The sequence below is a fragment of the Terrapene carolina genome, unplaced genomic scaffold, assembly GCF_002925995.2.
Source record: "Terrapene carolina triunguis isolate 2854851 unplaced genomic scaffold, T_m_triunguis-2.0 Scaffold96, whole genome shotgun sequence".
NCBI classification, from domain to species: domain Eukaryota; kingdom Metazoa; phylum Chordata; order Testudines; family Emydidae; genus Terrapene; species Terrapene triunguis.
Window position 1 is genome coordinate 64,095,835 of NW_020664447.1, and position 15,046 is coordinate 64,110,880.

General features: G+C 44.8%; 1 protein-coding gene across 3 annotated transcripts in view; it reads left to right on the forward strand.

Annotated features, from left to right (window-relative positions):
- The window catches only part of NRXN3 (neurexin 3), a 1,356,989-nt gene that overhangs the window by 1,231,614 nt on the left and 110,329 nt on the right, over positions 1-15,046 (forward strand). For 2 of the 3 annotated variants that reach the window (XM_026651477.1, XM_029911473.1), the window contains one exon: positions 11,262-11,289. In XM_026651477.1, the coding sequence (XP_026507262.1) occupies positions 11,262-11,289 (28 nt within the window). The remainder of the gene's footprint in view (positions 1-11,261; positions 11,290-15,046) is intronic. The other variant, XM_026651478.1, reaches the window with a different exon arrangement.

Sequence of the window (15,046 nt, forward strand, 5' to 3'; positions counted from 1 at the left end):
ATGTAGAAGGGAGGAAGGTGCGGCTTGTGTATAGAAAGATGATGAACTTCCATAGCAGAACTATTACTGAGCTCATGGACAGGTTTAGCAGAGAGTACCGCAGGTGTCAGAGCATCTGGGATGTTTCAGAGGAAGGGGTAACCCCCACAAATCACCTAATGATGCCTTTTATGTATGTGTGCTGGATTTCTTCCTGACCCCATAGCTGGCAGTCAGTTTAAGGGGCATGAAGATTGATAGTCTTTTTAATATTAATGTAGCTCAGGTCGCTGCAGGTGCTGTTCGTGCAAATAGTGAATCCTTCTGGAAAGTTTATTATTCTGTTGGCCTCAGTAATATCCTGTGGCCGTAGATTCCACAAGTTATAAAATATTGATATTTACTTGCTTAACATATGTTGCCTGATTTTTTAATTTTGATTGCCCACTTACTCTTGTATTACTGGGTGAGATAAACAGCTGTGTCTATACATGCATTATTTTAGATTAACTCCTCTCTTACTCTTCTTTCCAAACCAAAAAGTCCTAGGATCTGATTCTCTTTTCACTCACACTAGCGAAAACCAGAAGTAACTCCATACCAGAGCAAAAACAGTGTGAGTGAGAAGAGAATCAAGCCCTTATTGTGTTTACTCTTCAAAATGTCTCTCTGGACCTTTTTTATTTTTTCTGTTATGACCTTTATGAGATGAAGTGACCAGAATGAACTCAGTGTTTGCAGTTGGACTGCACCACTGATTTGTACAATTGTGATGACAATTTCTGTATTATTTTCTATTCCTGTCTCAATACAGCCTAAGATCTCATTTGCTTTGCTTTTACCACTAACGTGATCGGTCAGTGCCCTTTGATCTTTAAACACAAATCACCCCGCTGTGCATTTCTTTGGTTCCTACTGAAAGTGGATTAGGATGGTGAGATGGGATTGCACTGTGGACAGGCATCTGCTAGGATAATTCCTAAGTAGGATTTCTGTCCTTTTCCCCATTTTCTTTCAGTGTTTTTTCTTCCATTTTCCACCTTCCTCTTGGAGACGATGAGGGTGTGGATGATATTGAAACCATAAAAAGACAAACCTGAAAATGAGTCTTACAATTAAAGTCACATTTCAGAGTATTTTCTAGCTAGTTGATAAACTAACCTCTTTATAATTAACTTTATCTTCTCGATACACATTTGCTGATTCTGTCTCCTCTTCTATGGCACCACAAGAGGTTTCCAGAGCAAACACATATATAACCCCATACATGCAAGCAAAGAGGCACAGACAGAAATAGCAATTAATAAACCTGACAGGAAGAGGTTCACCTCTGGGATGAGCAACATGGCTCCCAGGTTTGGGCTCCGCAGGTCCAGGAAGCAGCATTAGTTGTTCAAATTAGACTTGACAAACTTATTGCAGAATAGATCTTTAAAGAGGCCTCTCTAACCACGCACATATGGGCACCATGATGCCCAAGAGAACTTCATCTGAAATGAGTTGGGGAAACAAAGTGAAGTTCTGCTCAAGATAGTGACTATGGGAAAATAACAGGTCAGTTCTGTGCTCAGTTACACTAGTGTAAATCTGGAATAAATCCACGGAAAGAGTAAGATCTGCCAGTCACTGTTGATACCTTCCATCTGGTCATAGCAGTGGTGAGGAGGATTACAGGGACCAGCACCCCAAAGGGGATGATGTTTGCCTGAAGAGCATGTGTAGCTATACTGGCCAGGAGATACACTGATTCAGGGCTGACCATCCTAAAACCTCCCTTCTGTGATGCCCACTTTGGATTTCCCTGGACATCCTGTCTTCTCCACAGTTGACTTTTTAAAGATCCAACTCTTTGGTATAGGGACTAATTTTAGCTTTATTGCTTTTAAAGTGCTGAGCAATTTCTTGGCACTAAATGAGTAATATCAACCACCAGCCTTTTTCAGGCAGTATAGGGCAGTGGATAGGGCATTGGACTGGACTTCAGTTAGTCTTGAGACCTAGCTCTGCTATTGGCCTGCTAGTATGACATTGACCAAGGCACTTCACGTCCCCATGCCTCGGTTTGCCCATCTGTAAAAGGGGGATAATTATGCTTCCTTCCTTTGTGAAGTGCTTTGAGCAATATGGGTGAAAAGTGCTGTGTAAGAGTTAGGTATGATTATTATTATTTCTGATAGAGTCCTAGCCATAATCTAAAGGTCTCCCACAGCTGAGAACCCCCCAAGAGAGAACAATGGCAGTAATACCAGGTGCCCTCCTTTGGAATGAATGTCTTCTGGGGTGCAGGAAGCCAAGCTGGTAAAGACTTCTGCACCATCTGGAAGTGGATCTAGCCCTTGACCTTGTGATGAGATAAGTTGTGTTAGTTTCTGTGCATTCCCATTACCATGTTGCAGTCCAAACTATGCATGCACACCTTGCTGCATTAACTCACAGATGTGATCATGTGGTAACATAGAAGTTGCAATCTCCCAGCCTCATAATACAGAAAGATAAATGAGAACAGACATGCAGCTTGGCAGTTGTTGCTGCAGACAGTGAAGTTAGCTATAGCACATGACATGCGGTACATGTTGTGGTCTATTCTGAGCTGTGTAAAAATAATTTGGTTCCCTTCTTCCAGGAACTGTTTTCTAGACTCTCTTTTAACAATATGCACCTCCAGAACCTTATGCAAACCTAACACAAACCTGTTTTAGCATTTCCCAGGCAGACATCTGCAGATAGAGGTGAACAAGGGATACCACAATTGTTTGGTAACAGCTGGGTGCATCTCCTGCACATGAGTATTGCCCAAAGGAGAATTATTCCAGTGCAGGAAACTCAGATGATTATTCTCCATGGCTAGAGGCACAGAAAGAGCAGCTGTACATTATGACAATGACCAGTCCCAGCATTTGGGCTCTTCAGTGAGATACGGTTCATTGGCTAGTTGCTGTAAAGCCTCCCTTCTCTGTGTCCCAGACTGGGTGGTGACGAGAAGGACATCTGGACTCACTTTTTCTGGGGCACTGGAGTTTTGTTTAAAGGAGTAGTGTTTATACAGCAGAGAGTCAAGTGCTGCAGCCTAAACTGGAGTCCAGAGGTTAGAGCAGCGAACTGGGAGTCTGAAATGGAGCCATTGTGTGACCTCAGGCAAGTCCCATAACCTCTCTATACTTTAGTTTGCCCATCTGTAAAATTAGTATAATAATGCTTCCATATCTAATAGGGGTCTTTTCAGGTTTTATTGCTAAGTGCTTTGAGGTCCTCAATTAAAATGCTATTTAAGTGCAAAGTAGTAGTAGTAGTATGATGAAGACAGTGTCAAACTAATCCTCAGTGGTCATTTGTTCATAGAACACATTTTTGTACAATTTGGCTACCTCTGCTGTAGAGGTTTAGAATGAAAATTGCAGATGGTACTACAGATCAGGAATGAGGTGCATCAGGAGAGCAGGCGCCCCAGGTCAGAATTTGAAGTGGCTCAGAGTTGTGTGTAGGTCCAGACCTGGAGTTGTAGGGAGTCATGGAAGTCAGTAAGGAAGTGCATTTGCAAGACAGTATTGCTTCACAGTCAGGTTAAAATCATATTTTAACTACCTTAACTATGTTGCAAGTAGCTCTTCCAATTTTAAAATAAAAAAAATATATCCACTTTGCTTTTCACTATGAATGCTGCAGGTTTACTTTTTGCATTTCACTCATATTTGCAATGAAAACAAACTCATCACTAATTGTTTCTAGTCAATTTCACTTGCCCCTTCTTATGCAGTATCACAATGCGCTTGTATTTGGGTTCTTCACAATACAGGTGATGGGTTTTTTGAAATTAATGTCTTCATTGCTTTTGTTAATGCTTGGGAACATTTCCCTTGCTTTTAGGTTCTATAAAATCTTCATTTTACAAAAACCAAATTTTGGGCACAAAGTCAGCTGAAAATTTTCCTCTGACAACATTGTGGAGCTGAATAGATTGTCCCTATTGTGTGCAGAGCTAACACTCCAGCTAGCTGTGTTGCCTTATGACAGCTCTACTCTCAAGACAGTTTCCCCTTTTGCTTTCCTAATTTTTGCTGAAAATTTAAGGAACCCTGAGGCTGGAATGTTGTCTTTCTCCTGTCTCTTGAGCAGCGCATCTCAGCAACAGAATGTCCCTAGATGGAACAAGAGGGAAGGGCCAGAAAGGCTATTCAGACTTCTATTGTCACAGCAGATTCCAATATCTTTCTGGGTATTAGATGATTAACTTCTACATCACAGGCGTGTCTAAACCGTAGTCTAAACAACAGCAGTGTATGTCACTGAGATGCAAGAAGTATTACAAAAAACAGATGGATCTTAGCTACTTTGGAGTGATCCAGATGTAAAGCATTCTGCCATTGTGCATTGTCATTGCATGGATCTTTCTTAACCCAAGGAACACCTTACTAGAGTGAGCCCTGACAATTTTGGGGGGAAAATCATCCCAAAAAGGGACGAAAAGCCAACCACACAAAAAATTTTGCAGAACTGAAATCCTGCAATTTTTCACTTAGGAAACAATGAAACATGGTGTGTCCAAAATGAAATACGCTACCTGGGATCTTTAGCTGCCCACTTGGTGGCCTGTCTTGGAGCCAGGGGCCCTGGAAGCCTTTGCAGCTACAACCTGAAATTTGACATGATTCTTGTCAGTTTCACAGCTGTCCACCACCAAATAGCAGTGATGAAACTGACCAGATTGACTGGACTCCCTGGATCTGTCCTGGCCCTGGCAGGTTGAAATGCAGCCAGGAGCCTGGAAGCACTGAGAACACCAACTGTCAGGCTAGCTGGTTCCCTAGAGTGGCCAACTCCCAGATGCCCTAGGAATTGGCCAGCCTGGAGAGCCTTCTGACCTAGGATTCTGGAAGTCCTGAGGTCCCTGATTCCAATGCAGTCCACAAAGTGGAAGCCCTGGGGCCCTTGGCTAAAGGGAAGTCCAAGTGATTGACTTCCCCAGAGCTGCAGACCCTGGAAGGTGGGATGGGGAGAAGTCAGGCAGGCAAGCTGCGAGGAAACTAGGCAGAGTTGTGATGGAATTTTGTCAAAATCATTCAGTGGAATGGTTCAAGTTTGACAAATCAAAAAATTTGCTTGGAAAAAAAAAAGTTTAGTTGGAATTTTTCTGACTAGCTTTATGCCTTACCTCATCATCAAAGGAGTCTGGATGGCTCAGGAGATCATGAAAGAAACAGAGAGCCTTTCACCTCTAGGCTGCCAACATGAATCCATCTTAAGTCAGTGGTGACCAAGAGTCATCATATGTGGCTGTTCAGAGCTTATGTGAAATGAGTTTTTGGGTCTCAGACCAGTTCTTAGTGCATAGATATCCTCAGCAACCACAAGGACAGAAGCCAGTGAATGAATGAGTCACGAAGACTGATCGACTCTAGAGGTGGTTCTTCTAGGTCTGGGGTGAGACACAATATTGGGGAATGTTGCCCTGCCAGAGATGTAGTGACCTGTGGCTTGATAGAGACCTTCGTTTTCCAGGGCTGACACTCTGGCACCTTTCACCAGCACCATATTATTTATTTTCTAAACTGGATACTTTATACTATCTGCCACTCCTCTGTTTCTACCCCAAACCCACACTAAAGCACCAAGTATGGGTGAAAGTCCACCTCTCCATTGGGAAGCACCTTTTATCTGCTGTGTAATTTAATGCAACCATTTCTGTCAGACACCTTCCTGGGGATGAGACAGTAGAACAGGCAGCCCCCTCTATAGCTACCCATTGCCATCTGTCCATTGAGGGCTTGCCCAAGAGGGATACTATACTAACCCATCTCCAGGTGATGGAGCAGCTCTCCTCTCTGACATGCCAAGCTGGCACATCTATTTCTCACTAGAATTGCATGAAACCACTTGCTCAGAATTTCAGAGCTGTGCTCTCAGTCTAGCAAATACAAGTAACTCATGCCCTGTATAGCAGGAGAGGCTGTGGTATGCATAGAAATCTGTCCTATGCAGCACTGATTGTACCATGCAGGCCATCTTCCTGCCATTATGGAATTTGAAACATGGCTGGTGTTAGACATAGCATGTGAACCCACAGCTACAGGAGGGACTGTCATCTTAATGCAGTGCCTTGGACCACTCAGCCACCCTGACCTTCCTTATCGCCATTTGCTCCTTGGCAGTTGATGTGAACTGATGCTTTTCACAGGGCTGCCAATAAATATGCTATAGGAAACAGGCTACTCTACAGAGAACAACCCTGCTGGGTGTACCAGACCATTTACCAGTTTTTGTCCATCTCTAATTCATATCACTCTAGGAAAATTAACGCTGAGGAACGTATGTATGACCCCCTCCTCGAGCCCATTTGAAATCACTGCAGCAGGTGCTTACCACCAGACTGAGCCTAGGGCACCGTCGCCACTGCAGCATCTAGAGTAGAGAGGCTTATCGGAAGGTGCTCTGCCATGATCTGTTGCCTGGCATTTTCAGCAGGGACCAATGGATAAAGACTGCAGAGCTCTAGCCATGCTGCAGTGGGGCTGAACAGCTGATCACATTAGCCCAAGAATGACATAAATATATGGAAACGCTGCAAAACACCATAAATGCCCCTTAGGTAATTGGATCCTATAAAAACATTGGCTGGCTTTAACTTTGAAGCTAACAAATTGTGTTGTAGTTCTCTCTTTCTCTCTCTCATTTATTCATGTCATTGGTTGTGAGAAGCCTGTTTATTTACAGCAACCACCAAAAGTGGAAATGTTGCTGTATAGATGTTGTCCTTGCCTTCTGAGAGGTATAGATGTTAGCATCAATGTCTCCCTGTAATTTGTTAATATCACTATAATTTTAACAGTAAGTGAATTTAATGTTGATGAAAGACACCCTATTTGATACTGATCTTGTCTGTTCATCCACAAAAGTCATGCATCACGGACTATGGCAGGGCAAGCTTCTGCTCCAAGGAGTCGGCCTAGGGAAGAGCAGAGAGTTCAGTCTCTGTGACTGATTCTGTCCTTAATCTCTTTGCTGGCTGCCAATTGTGGTGGAGGTTTTTGCTATGTGGACACTTCTGTACTGGGATCTAGTCCGAGACCCACCAACTCATTCTACAAAGTGCACTGAACAGGGAATTCAGTTGTTGCACTATGGTGTTATCCAGATAGCACAGTTATTGCACAAAATGCAGGAACATCCCCTACTCTTCAAAAAGAACAGGAGTACTTGTGGCACCTTAGAGACTAACAAATTTTTTAGAGCATAAGCTTTCGTGGGCTACAACCCACTTATCCGAAGAAGTGGGCTGTAGCCCACGAAAGCTTATGCTCTAATAAATTTGTTAGTCTCTAAGGTGCCACAAGTACTCCTGTTCTTTTTGCGGATACAGACTAACACGGCTGCTACTCTGATCCCCTACTCTTGTTTCTGAGGAATCCCAATGGGCATTATAAATATGGGGGACTTGATTTAGGAGATTGGTAATTGGATTTGAAGCCTTTAGTTCTTAAGTCACTAGCTGAAATCTTGTCTAGGCTGAAAGTCATCACTGAAGGTCGTCGCTATGTCAAGATGTGAAATGTTGATAGGTCTTGTTCCCGGTTTCTCAAAGATGTGTCCACCTGATAAAAGCAGCCATAATGGGCACTGATTGTCCCCCTTTATTGGCAGCCTTAGCAGAGAGGCCAAGATTTCTATCAGTTTAGGAAAAGTTAATTCTCTTCTTACCTATAGCATATGCCTGCAGCACAGAGTGAAGGCACATTGGTTTGTTGGGGAAGAAGTGGTTTGCAGCTCTACCTGCATTGTCATTAGAGGTCTCTGACTGCCATTAACATGGCACCTTTTGTCAGTATTACATTAAAATGAACATAAAGACTCAAATGTTTCTTAAAAGGTCTCAGGTGCTGCAGGGTGGTATTTTGGAAGCTGAGTCCGAAAGCCCTCAGCTCTGCAAGTTATACAGGCCATCTACGTGTACCTCCTGTGCGGATACCAGTGGGGACAGACAGAGGAGAGGGGGGAGATAACGATTTTCCTTCAAATGGCTGTCTTGCCATTTCTCTTAACACCACTGTCAGAAACCTTTGGAGACGGATTCTGCAGCAGAATGAAATGATGAATCACTCACACAGGGCAGAAAGGGAGGTTTCCCCTCTGTCCCCTGTAGAAATATAAGGGCTGTGACAGGCAGATTGGATGACACTAACACAAGGATTCCCAAACTTTGTGACACGTGGGCTGATTTGATGATTTGCGAGGAGCCCGAAGGGCACGTATAATTTACATATGAATACACATACATATTTTAACCATAATAAATGCATGCTGCAGCACTGGCTTGTGCTTGTCATTCCCTAAGAAATCAACAGGAATTGCTTCTTTGTTGAGTTCAACAGCAATTAAAACAAAACACCAAGGCAGCCATTGAGCCACTGCAGAGGTGTAATGGGGCTCTGGCCTCTTAGAGTCATTATTCTCTATGGGCTGTACCTCTGTAGCTGAGATGGATGAACCTGCCACATTTCAGGACCATGCAGGCTGCATGTGGACCTCTGACCACACACTCCCCACCCCTGCACTAAGAACTAAATCTTAGCCAATGCAACAAGCCTGCATCACCAGGAATGGGGAGGGGCTGAATGGGGAAGGGATACTTTCCTCCTTCACTCCCACTGCTGAGCAGCAAAGTCACTTCATCTTCTGGGTCTTCTGTCTCACTTCGCCTTTCCCCAGCCCACCTGTGACCCAGCAGTACAGTTCCTGTGGGGGTCTCCATGGCCAAGGACAAGAGCCCGAGATCCATGGCTCCATTAAGGAAATGCATTTTTGTGTGTACAGGTTAGATTATGCAATGGGAAGAAATGGTTAGCTGTGGTCAGGGTGGGGGGACAACATATGGGGTTAATGCACTATGTTTTCACTTCAGGAGATATTGGTAAATAACTAGCTTATGTCACAATGAAATAAATTTGATGCCTTTACAAGTCTCCACTGGGCAGTTATTCATATAAGAGAACACACATTCTGGAATGATTGTCAGTCTCCTAGAGTCAGCCAGGACTGGAATAGCAGGGGGTCCTGCAGATTAGGACTGAGATACATTGAAGGAACTAAGTTGGAGTCTCAGAAATGAAATAGCAGAGGTGCTGCCAGTCAGGATCACAGTGTTATTTGCAGATCTGGAGGAGGAGCATCTCTCCACAGTATCCCAGCTTATAGTCTGATCTATCAGTCTTTTCCATACAGAGCCACAAGAGAACAACACCAGAACCACCTACCTTTAAAAGCAGTGGCAGCTTGAGACGCAATAACCACAACATAAAATGAACCAGTATGTTTAACTGACCCTTAGTGGTCCTTTGGTGCTGCTCAAAGCTGTTTAGGGCATTTGTATATATATATATATATTTTAATTCATGCAAATCTAGTTAGTAACAGGGACAGCTCCCCTCATCACAGATGGCAGTGATGGTGCTCTCAAGAGAAGGTCATTTTCCATTCTAACTTAGCTGGTGGTGGTGGTGAGGAAGAGTGACAGTAAGTTTGAATTGTATTCGTCTGGTCTATGAAGCCCAGTGCATCCCATAGAGAGAATGTGAGTTGATTGAAGAAGAAGGGCCAGAAAGGCGATTCACAAGCTTCAAATGGCACAGTTTCCATAACTTGTCTGGTGTTATTTCATTAGTTTCTAGAACTCCCTGTGAGTCTGAATGTCTCTGATGTTCTTTGTTTTTAGTGAACGGAAACTATGCAGGAGGTAGCTGAAACTGACACACACACACAAAGACACAAGATCAGTAAACAGGCAGGTCCTCCTAGCCAGGTCTCCTGATATCTTAGCTGCAGGAGGTCATCAAGACAAATTCTGTTGCAGTATTCTGTGACAATGCTGGATAATTTCATGATCACTAAGCAACTTTTGTAGCTATGCACTCTACAGTGTAATCAATTTTCTTTTCTTTTGATCACCTGCAGAGGTCAAGAAGATTTTTTCCCCAACATGCACGGTATTGGATGTATTATTTATTTAAACTCAGATAGTGCCTTCCGTGTGCATGACTATTAATAGGCAATTGCAAACTACAAGTCCTTGTCCCAAAGAGCTTAACATAAAAATTAGACATAACATAGTGAAGGATGACAGTAAGCAGAGTGATTGTGTGGAGTTGTGGTCATTGCCAGGTAGGATACTGGCTGAGAGGGACCAGATTATCTGATCAGGTACTGCAGGAGGCAGGCTATTGGATTAGATGGACCTGTGGTCTGATGCCATATCAAAGGAGGCAGGGTGGACAAACAAGGTGGACCAGTAGTCAGAACTGCTTTGACAAACCCTGTGTTTCCTATAGATTTGGTGAGATTGTCAACAGAAGATTGAAGGTGGGGATTGGATAAGGTGATAGGAATGTAGGCTGTCAACTGGATTCTTTCAATCTGACAAAGTGGAATTTGCTGTTTCTCTACATGGTGGCTTCCAAAGTTTATCTTGTCGCCATTCCCATTTTTCATATCGGACAACTTGCCCTTTTCCCTTTAATAAAGGGATCTGAGAGTAGAGGATGAGTGTTCTCTGAGCATGCACATCCCCAGTTGCCAGGAAGCATTAAAGTCTGGCTTGGTCTCAGGCCAGCATAAATGCCTCAGGGCTGCATAGCTCTGAAGCACAGGGAGACCGGAGAAGTCAAATGTGAAAATCAAAATGTTATAGTCCTGTAGTCAACAAAGAAAGAGGCAACCCAAATGAGGAGTGCAAGATCTTTGGAGAAGGGAAAGCAGGCGGTTTAGATAATTGACTGGGGTTTGTGCATTTTTGGTTGCAACGACTGGTTTTCTCAATGTTAAAAAGAGTTTCAAGGCTAGATATTAGCCAACCTGTACAGCTCTTACCCTCTCAGTCAAAGGATTAAAAAGGGTCACTGAGTTTAAAGCCAGATGAGACCATTAAATTGTCTAATCTGACCTCCTGCATAATACAGGCCATTAAATTTCACTCAGATACCCCTCTATTGAGCCCAACAACTGTAGTTAAACTAAAGCATTTCAGACCTCAGGACACTAAAATGGCAGTCAAAGAACAGGAGAGACTGAGATGCCATCAATGCCCAAGGCCCCTGTAGTGGCAGGAAATGGATTAGGGAAAATATACCCAGATGATCCTAGCAGGTGATCCCTGTTCCATACTGCAGAGGAAGTTGAAAACTTCCAGGGTCCTGCCCATCTGACGCAGGGGAAATTCCTTTATGACCCCAAACCTGATGATCAGTTTCTCACTGAGCACACGAGCAAGACTCACCAGCTAGGTAGCTAAGAAAGAGGATTCCATCCTGGAAAGTGCTGAGTGTTTCCTGAAGCATGCAAAGAGCCCTCAGCATTTTTCATAATCAGGTCTAATGGGGATTTATCTTATGAACAAAGGTGTAGGACTGAATGAAAAGCTTCTGCCCATACCCCTGGATAAGCAGAGAATTGCTGTATATATGGTTTTAAAGGGAGTGTTTTACAGAGTTCAGAATGGGAGTCAGGGCTCTTGGGTTCTATTTCTGGATCACACTGACCACTGACCTGCTTTGTGACCTTGAGCAACTCACTAAACCTCTTTCTGCCCTAATTTAACTATCCATTAAATAAGTGTAATGATACTTGCCTCCAGGAATATTGTTCAGCTTAATTAATGTTTTCAAAGCTTTTTGAGGTCCTTGGATGAAAAGTGACATAGAAGTGCCTAAGAGAACGGCTTTGCATCTCCTCATCCCTGCTCTCACCTGTGGCAGGGCATTTTGGAAGGCATATTCAATGAGAGGAGCTAGACTCCTCCAAAGACTTCTCTACAGGCAATCTGGCAGGTTAGATCTCCTCTTTTCTGTGCCCATTCTGCAAAGCCTCAACCTTGTCCCCTCTTTATGACTGCAGTCCCCCATTGGGGAAAGTGATCTACAACCCCCTCAGGAGCTGTGATAGTTCTGTTCAGCAGGGTAAGCAAAAGACAAGGTGATGGATTGAGAGTGTAATTTGTGACCATTTGCGGAACTCCTCCTATGGATTCATTGCTTCTATTGCTTTGACAGCCTGCCCAATGAGAGCAGAAACCCCCTTTACTCCTCCCAAGATCAAAACTGGGTCTCAGGCAGAGGAGCACAAAACAATGCTCCTGGGCCCTTGAGCTGACTGGTATAGTGTTGCATCAGGGACAAGGTGTTTCATCTTTAATGACAATAAGCCCTCTCATCCAAGGATCTTAAAGCAATATACATAAATTCAGGCATTCTTATAATACAGGCTGGGAGGTAGGTATGGATTCCATTTTCTCAGATAGGAAAACAGACTCAGGAAATCCTTTCTGTGCCTGTTTCACCCAAAGTCACGCAGTGAGTCAGTGGCAAAGCCAGAAATAGCACCCTGGCGATCTGATTCCCAGTCACCTGCTCTAAGTAGATGATGCCCCCTTTCAGGAAAGCAATCATTTTGTTTTTTCCCCACAATAAATTATGGGGAATGAAAGAGATGTTGTTAGTCACGCAGTGCAGCCTAGCTTCCTGAGACTGAGTGACTCATTCCCATCCCAGAGAAGAAGTTACTTAATCTTCAACACTTTTCCTAGAACAATCTATTTTTATTTGGATAATGTTACCGAGTAGTTAGAGCGAAGGACTGAGAATCAGGCCTTCTGCGTTATAATACTAACTGTGCCACTGACTTGCTGTCTGACCTTGGTCAAATAATTTCTTCTAACAGTCTCTCAATGTCCCCGTCTATACAATAGGGATAACACTCACCTCACAAGAAATATTAGAAGCAGGAAGCCTACGAAAGAATGATTGTGTCAGCTGAACTACAAGGAGTAACTAAGCTGGCAAAGAATATTGCAGAGAAGCAAAGTGATTTCTTTGAATCTGTCTTCACCATAAGGGTATTTGGGAGATACATTGCCTGGTGGACATTTCATCAGCTGTAGGTCCCTCCAGGGTGGCTCTGCCAATGAATGAGGCAATATTAGAGTCTGATGGCAGAACCCATCTTCACTACCTCCCAAGGTTTGGAGTACAGTAACTCTTCACTTAACGTTGTAGTTATGTTCCTGAAAAATGCAACTTTAAGTGAAACGATGTTAAGCTAATCCAATTTCCCCATAAGAATTAATGTAAATGTGGGGGGTTAGGTTCCAGGGAATTTTTTTTTGCCATATAGTACAGTGCAGTACTATAGTTGGGAGGTGCCCCCACCTTACCCCACACAGGCACTGGAGACAATGAGGCAGGCAAGGTGGCTGAAGGTGCTATAGGCTAGGAGAAGCACATTGTGCAGCAGCAGTGGCAGCTTCCCCTATTCTGCAAGCACCAGGGGTGGGGGACTCAACCCTCAGCCCGCCCATGCCACCCCTTCCCCCAAGCCTCCACCCTTAACCCGCCTTTTCTCCCCCCCCCCTTTACTCCGCACGCCACATCCTCGCTCCTCCCCCTCCCTCCCCTGCCTCCTGCCCTCAGCAATCAGCTGGCTTGCGGCGTTCAGGAGGGAGGTGGGGAAGAGCGAGGACATGGCGCGCAGGCTCCCCCTCCCTCTCCTGCCTCCCGAACGCCGCAAACCAGCTGATTGCTGCAGGCAGGAGGGAGGGGGAGGTGCGCCGCGTCCTCGCTCCTCCCCCCTCCCTCCTGCCCGCAGCAATGAGCTGGCTTGCGACGTTCAGGAGGGAGGAGCGAGGACTTGGCACGCAGGCTCCCCTCTCCCTCCCCTGCCTCCTGCCCGCACCAATCAGCTGGTTTGCGGCGTTCGGGAGGCAGGGGAGGGAGGGGGAGCCTGCACGCCGAGTCCTCACTACTCCCCCCTCCCTCCTGAACACCGCAAGCCAGCTGATTGCCGCAGGCAAGAGGCGGGGGAAGGTGCTGATCCGCGGGGTCTGCCGGCGGGTGGGAGGCGCTGGGTGGGGGGACAGGGGAGCTGATAGGGAGGCTGCCAGCTGTGGACAAAGCAGGCAGCCAAACGACGTAATAGTGAAGCATTGCACAGCTTTAAATGGAGCATGTTCTGTAATTGAGCACGGACATAAGATCAAAACAACGTTAAGCGAGAGGACGTTAAGTGGGGAGTTACTGTACCTTTACACCCACCTACCTCCAGGCTCATTAGTCATGACAGCAACCAATGAGATAGAGGCTCAAGGGCATCAGGCTGCTACCCCCCAAATCAAAGTATGTGAAGAGACTGGACTTATTTGGCAGGAAGATTTATTCAGCTGGGGGTCTGCAGTTTTGAATCGCTAACCAACAGGGTCTGCTGTGGCAGGACTGCTGCTTTGGCTATAGCTCCAGGCCCTTAAAGACACCTGGGAAGTACCAAGCAGTCAAGGTCACCATACCGGTCTCCATCTCTCCAGACTCAAATTCCCCCACCTTTGCAAACCTTCTGTCCCACTTCCTCAGTGCTTGGTTCTGAATTACTTCAGACTGGTGGGTCTTGAGTACCATGGAAGTGGGATATACCATCCAGTTTGCTTCTACCCCTTCCTCTCAGGCTCCCTCCGGTTCCCTTTTCAGGAATCATTCTCACAAGAAATGCCTCGTCCCAGGAGGTACAATCTCTTCTTCAGTTGGGAGCCATAGAGGAGGTTCCATATGGTCTCAGAGGGAAGGAGTTTTATTCTTGCTATTTCCTAAGCCCAAAAACAAAGCAGGAGGTGTGTGTTTCAGACCTGCGTCAACTCAACACATTCTTGAAAAGATTAAGTTCCACATGGTCACCTTAGCTTCTATTGTCTCCTTCCTGGAGACTGGTATGGTGCCTTCGACTTAAAAGATGCCTCCTGCCATGCGGCAATCAATCAGGCTCACAGTAAGGACCTTCAATTTCAGGTGAATCAAGATCATTACTAGTACACCATAATACCTTTCACCCTGTCAGCAGCTCCCAGGATCTTTACAAAAGTGATGGCAATAGTAGCTGCATTCCTCAGAAGATTGGGAGTTCAAGTTTACCCCTACCTAGATGATAGACTTGTCGAAGGCCTATCCAAACTGCAAATACAGAGCAGTGTTTCCCTGATCCAGCCAATGTTCAATGCTCTAGGATTGTTAATCAACGCAGAAAAATCTCTCCTATCTCTGGTCCA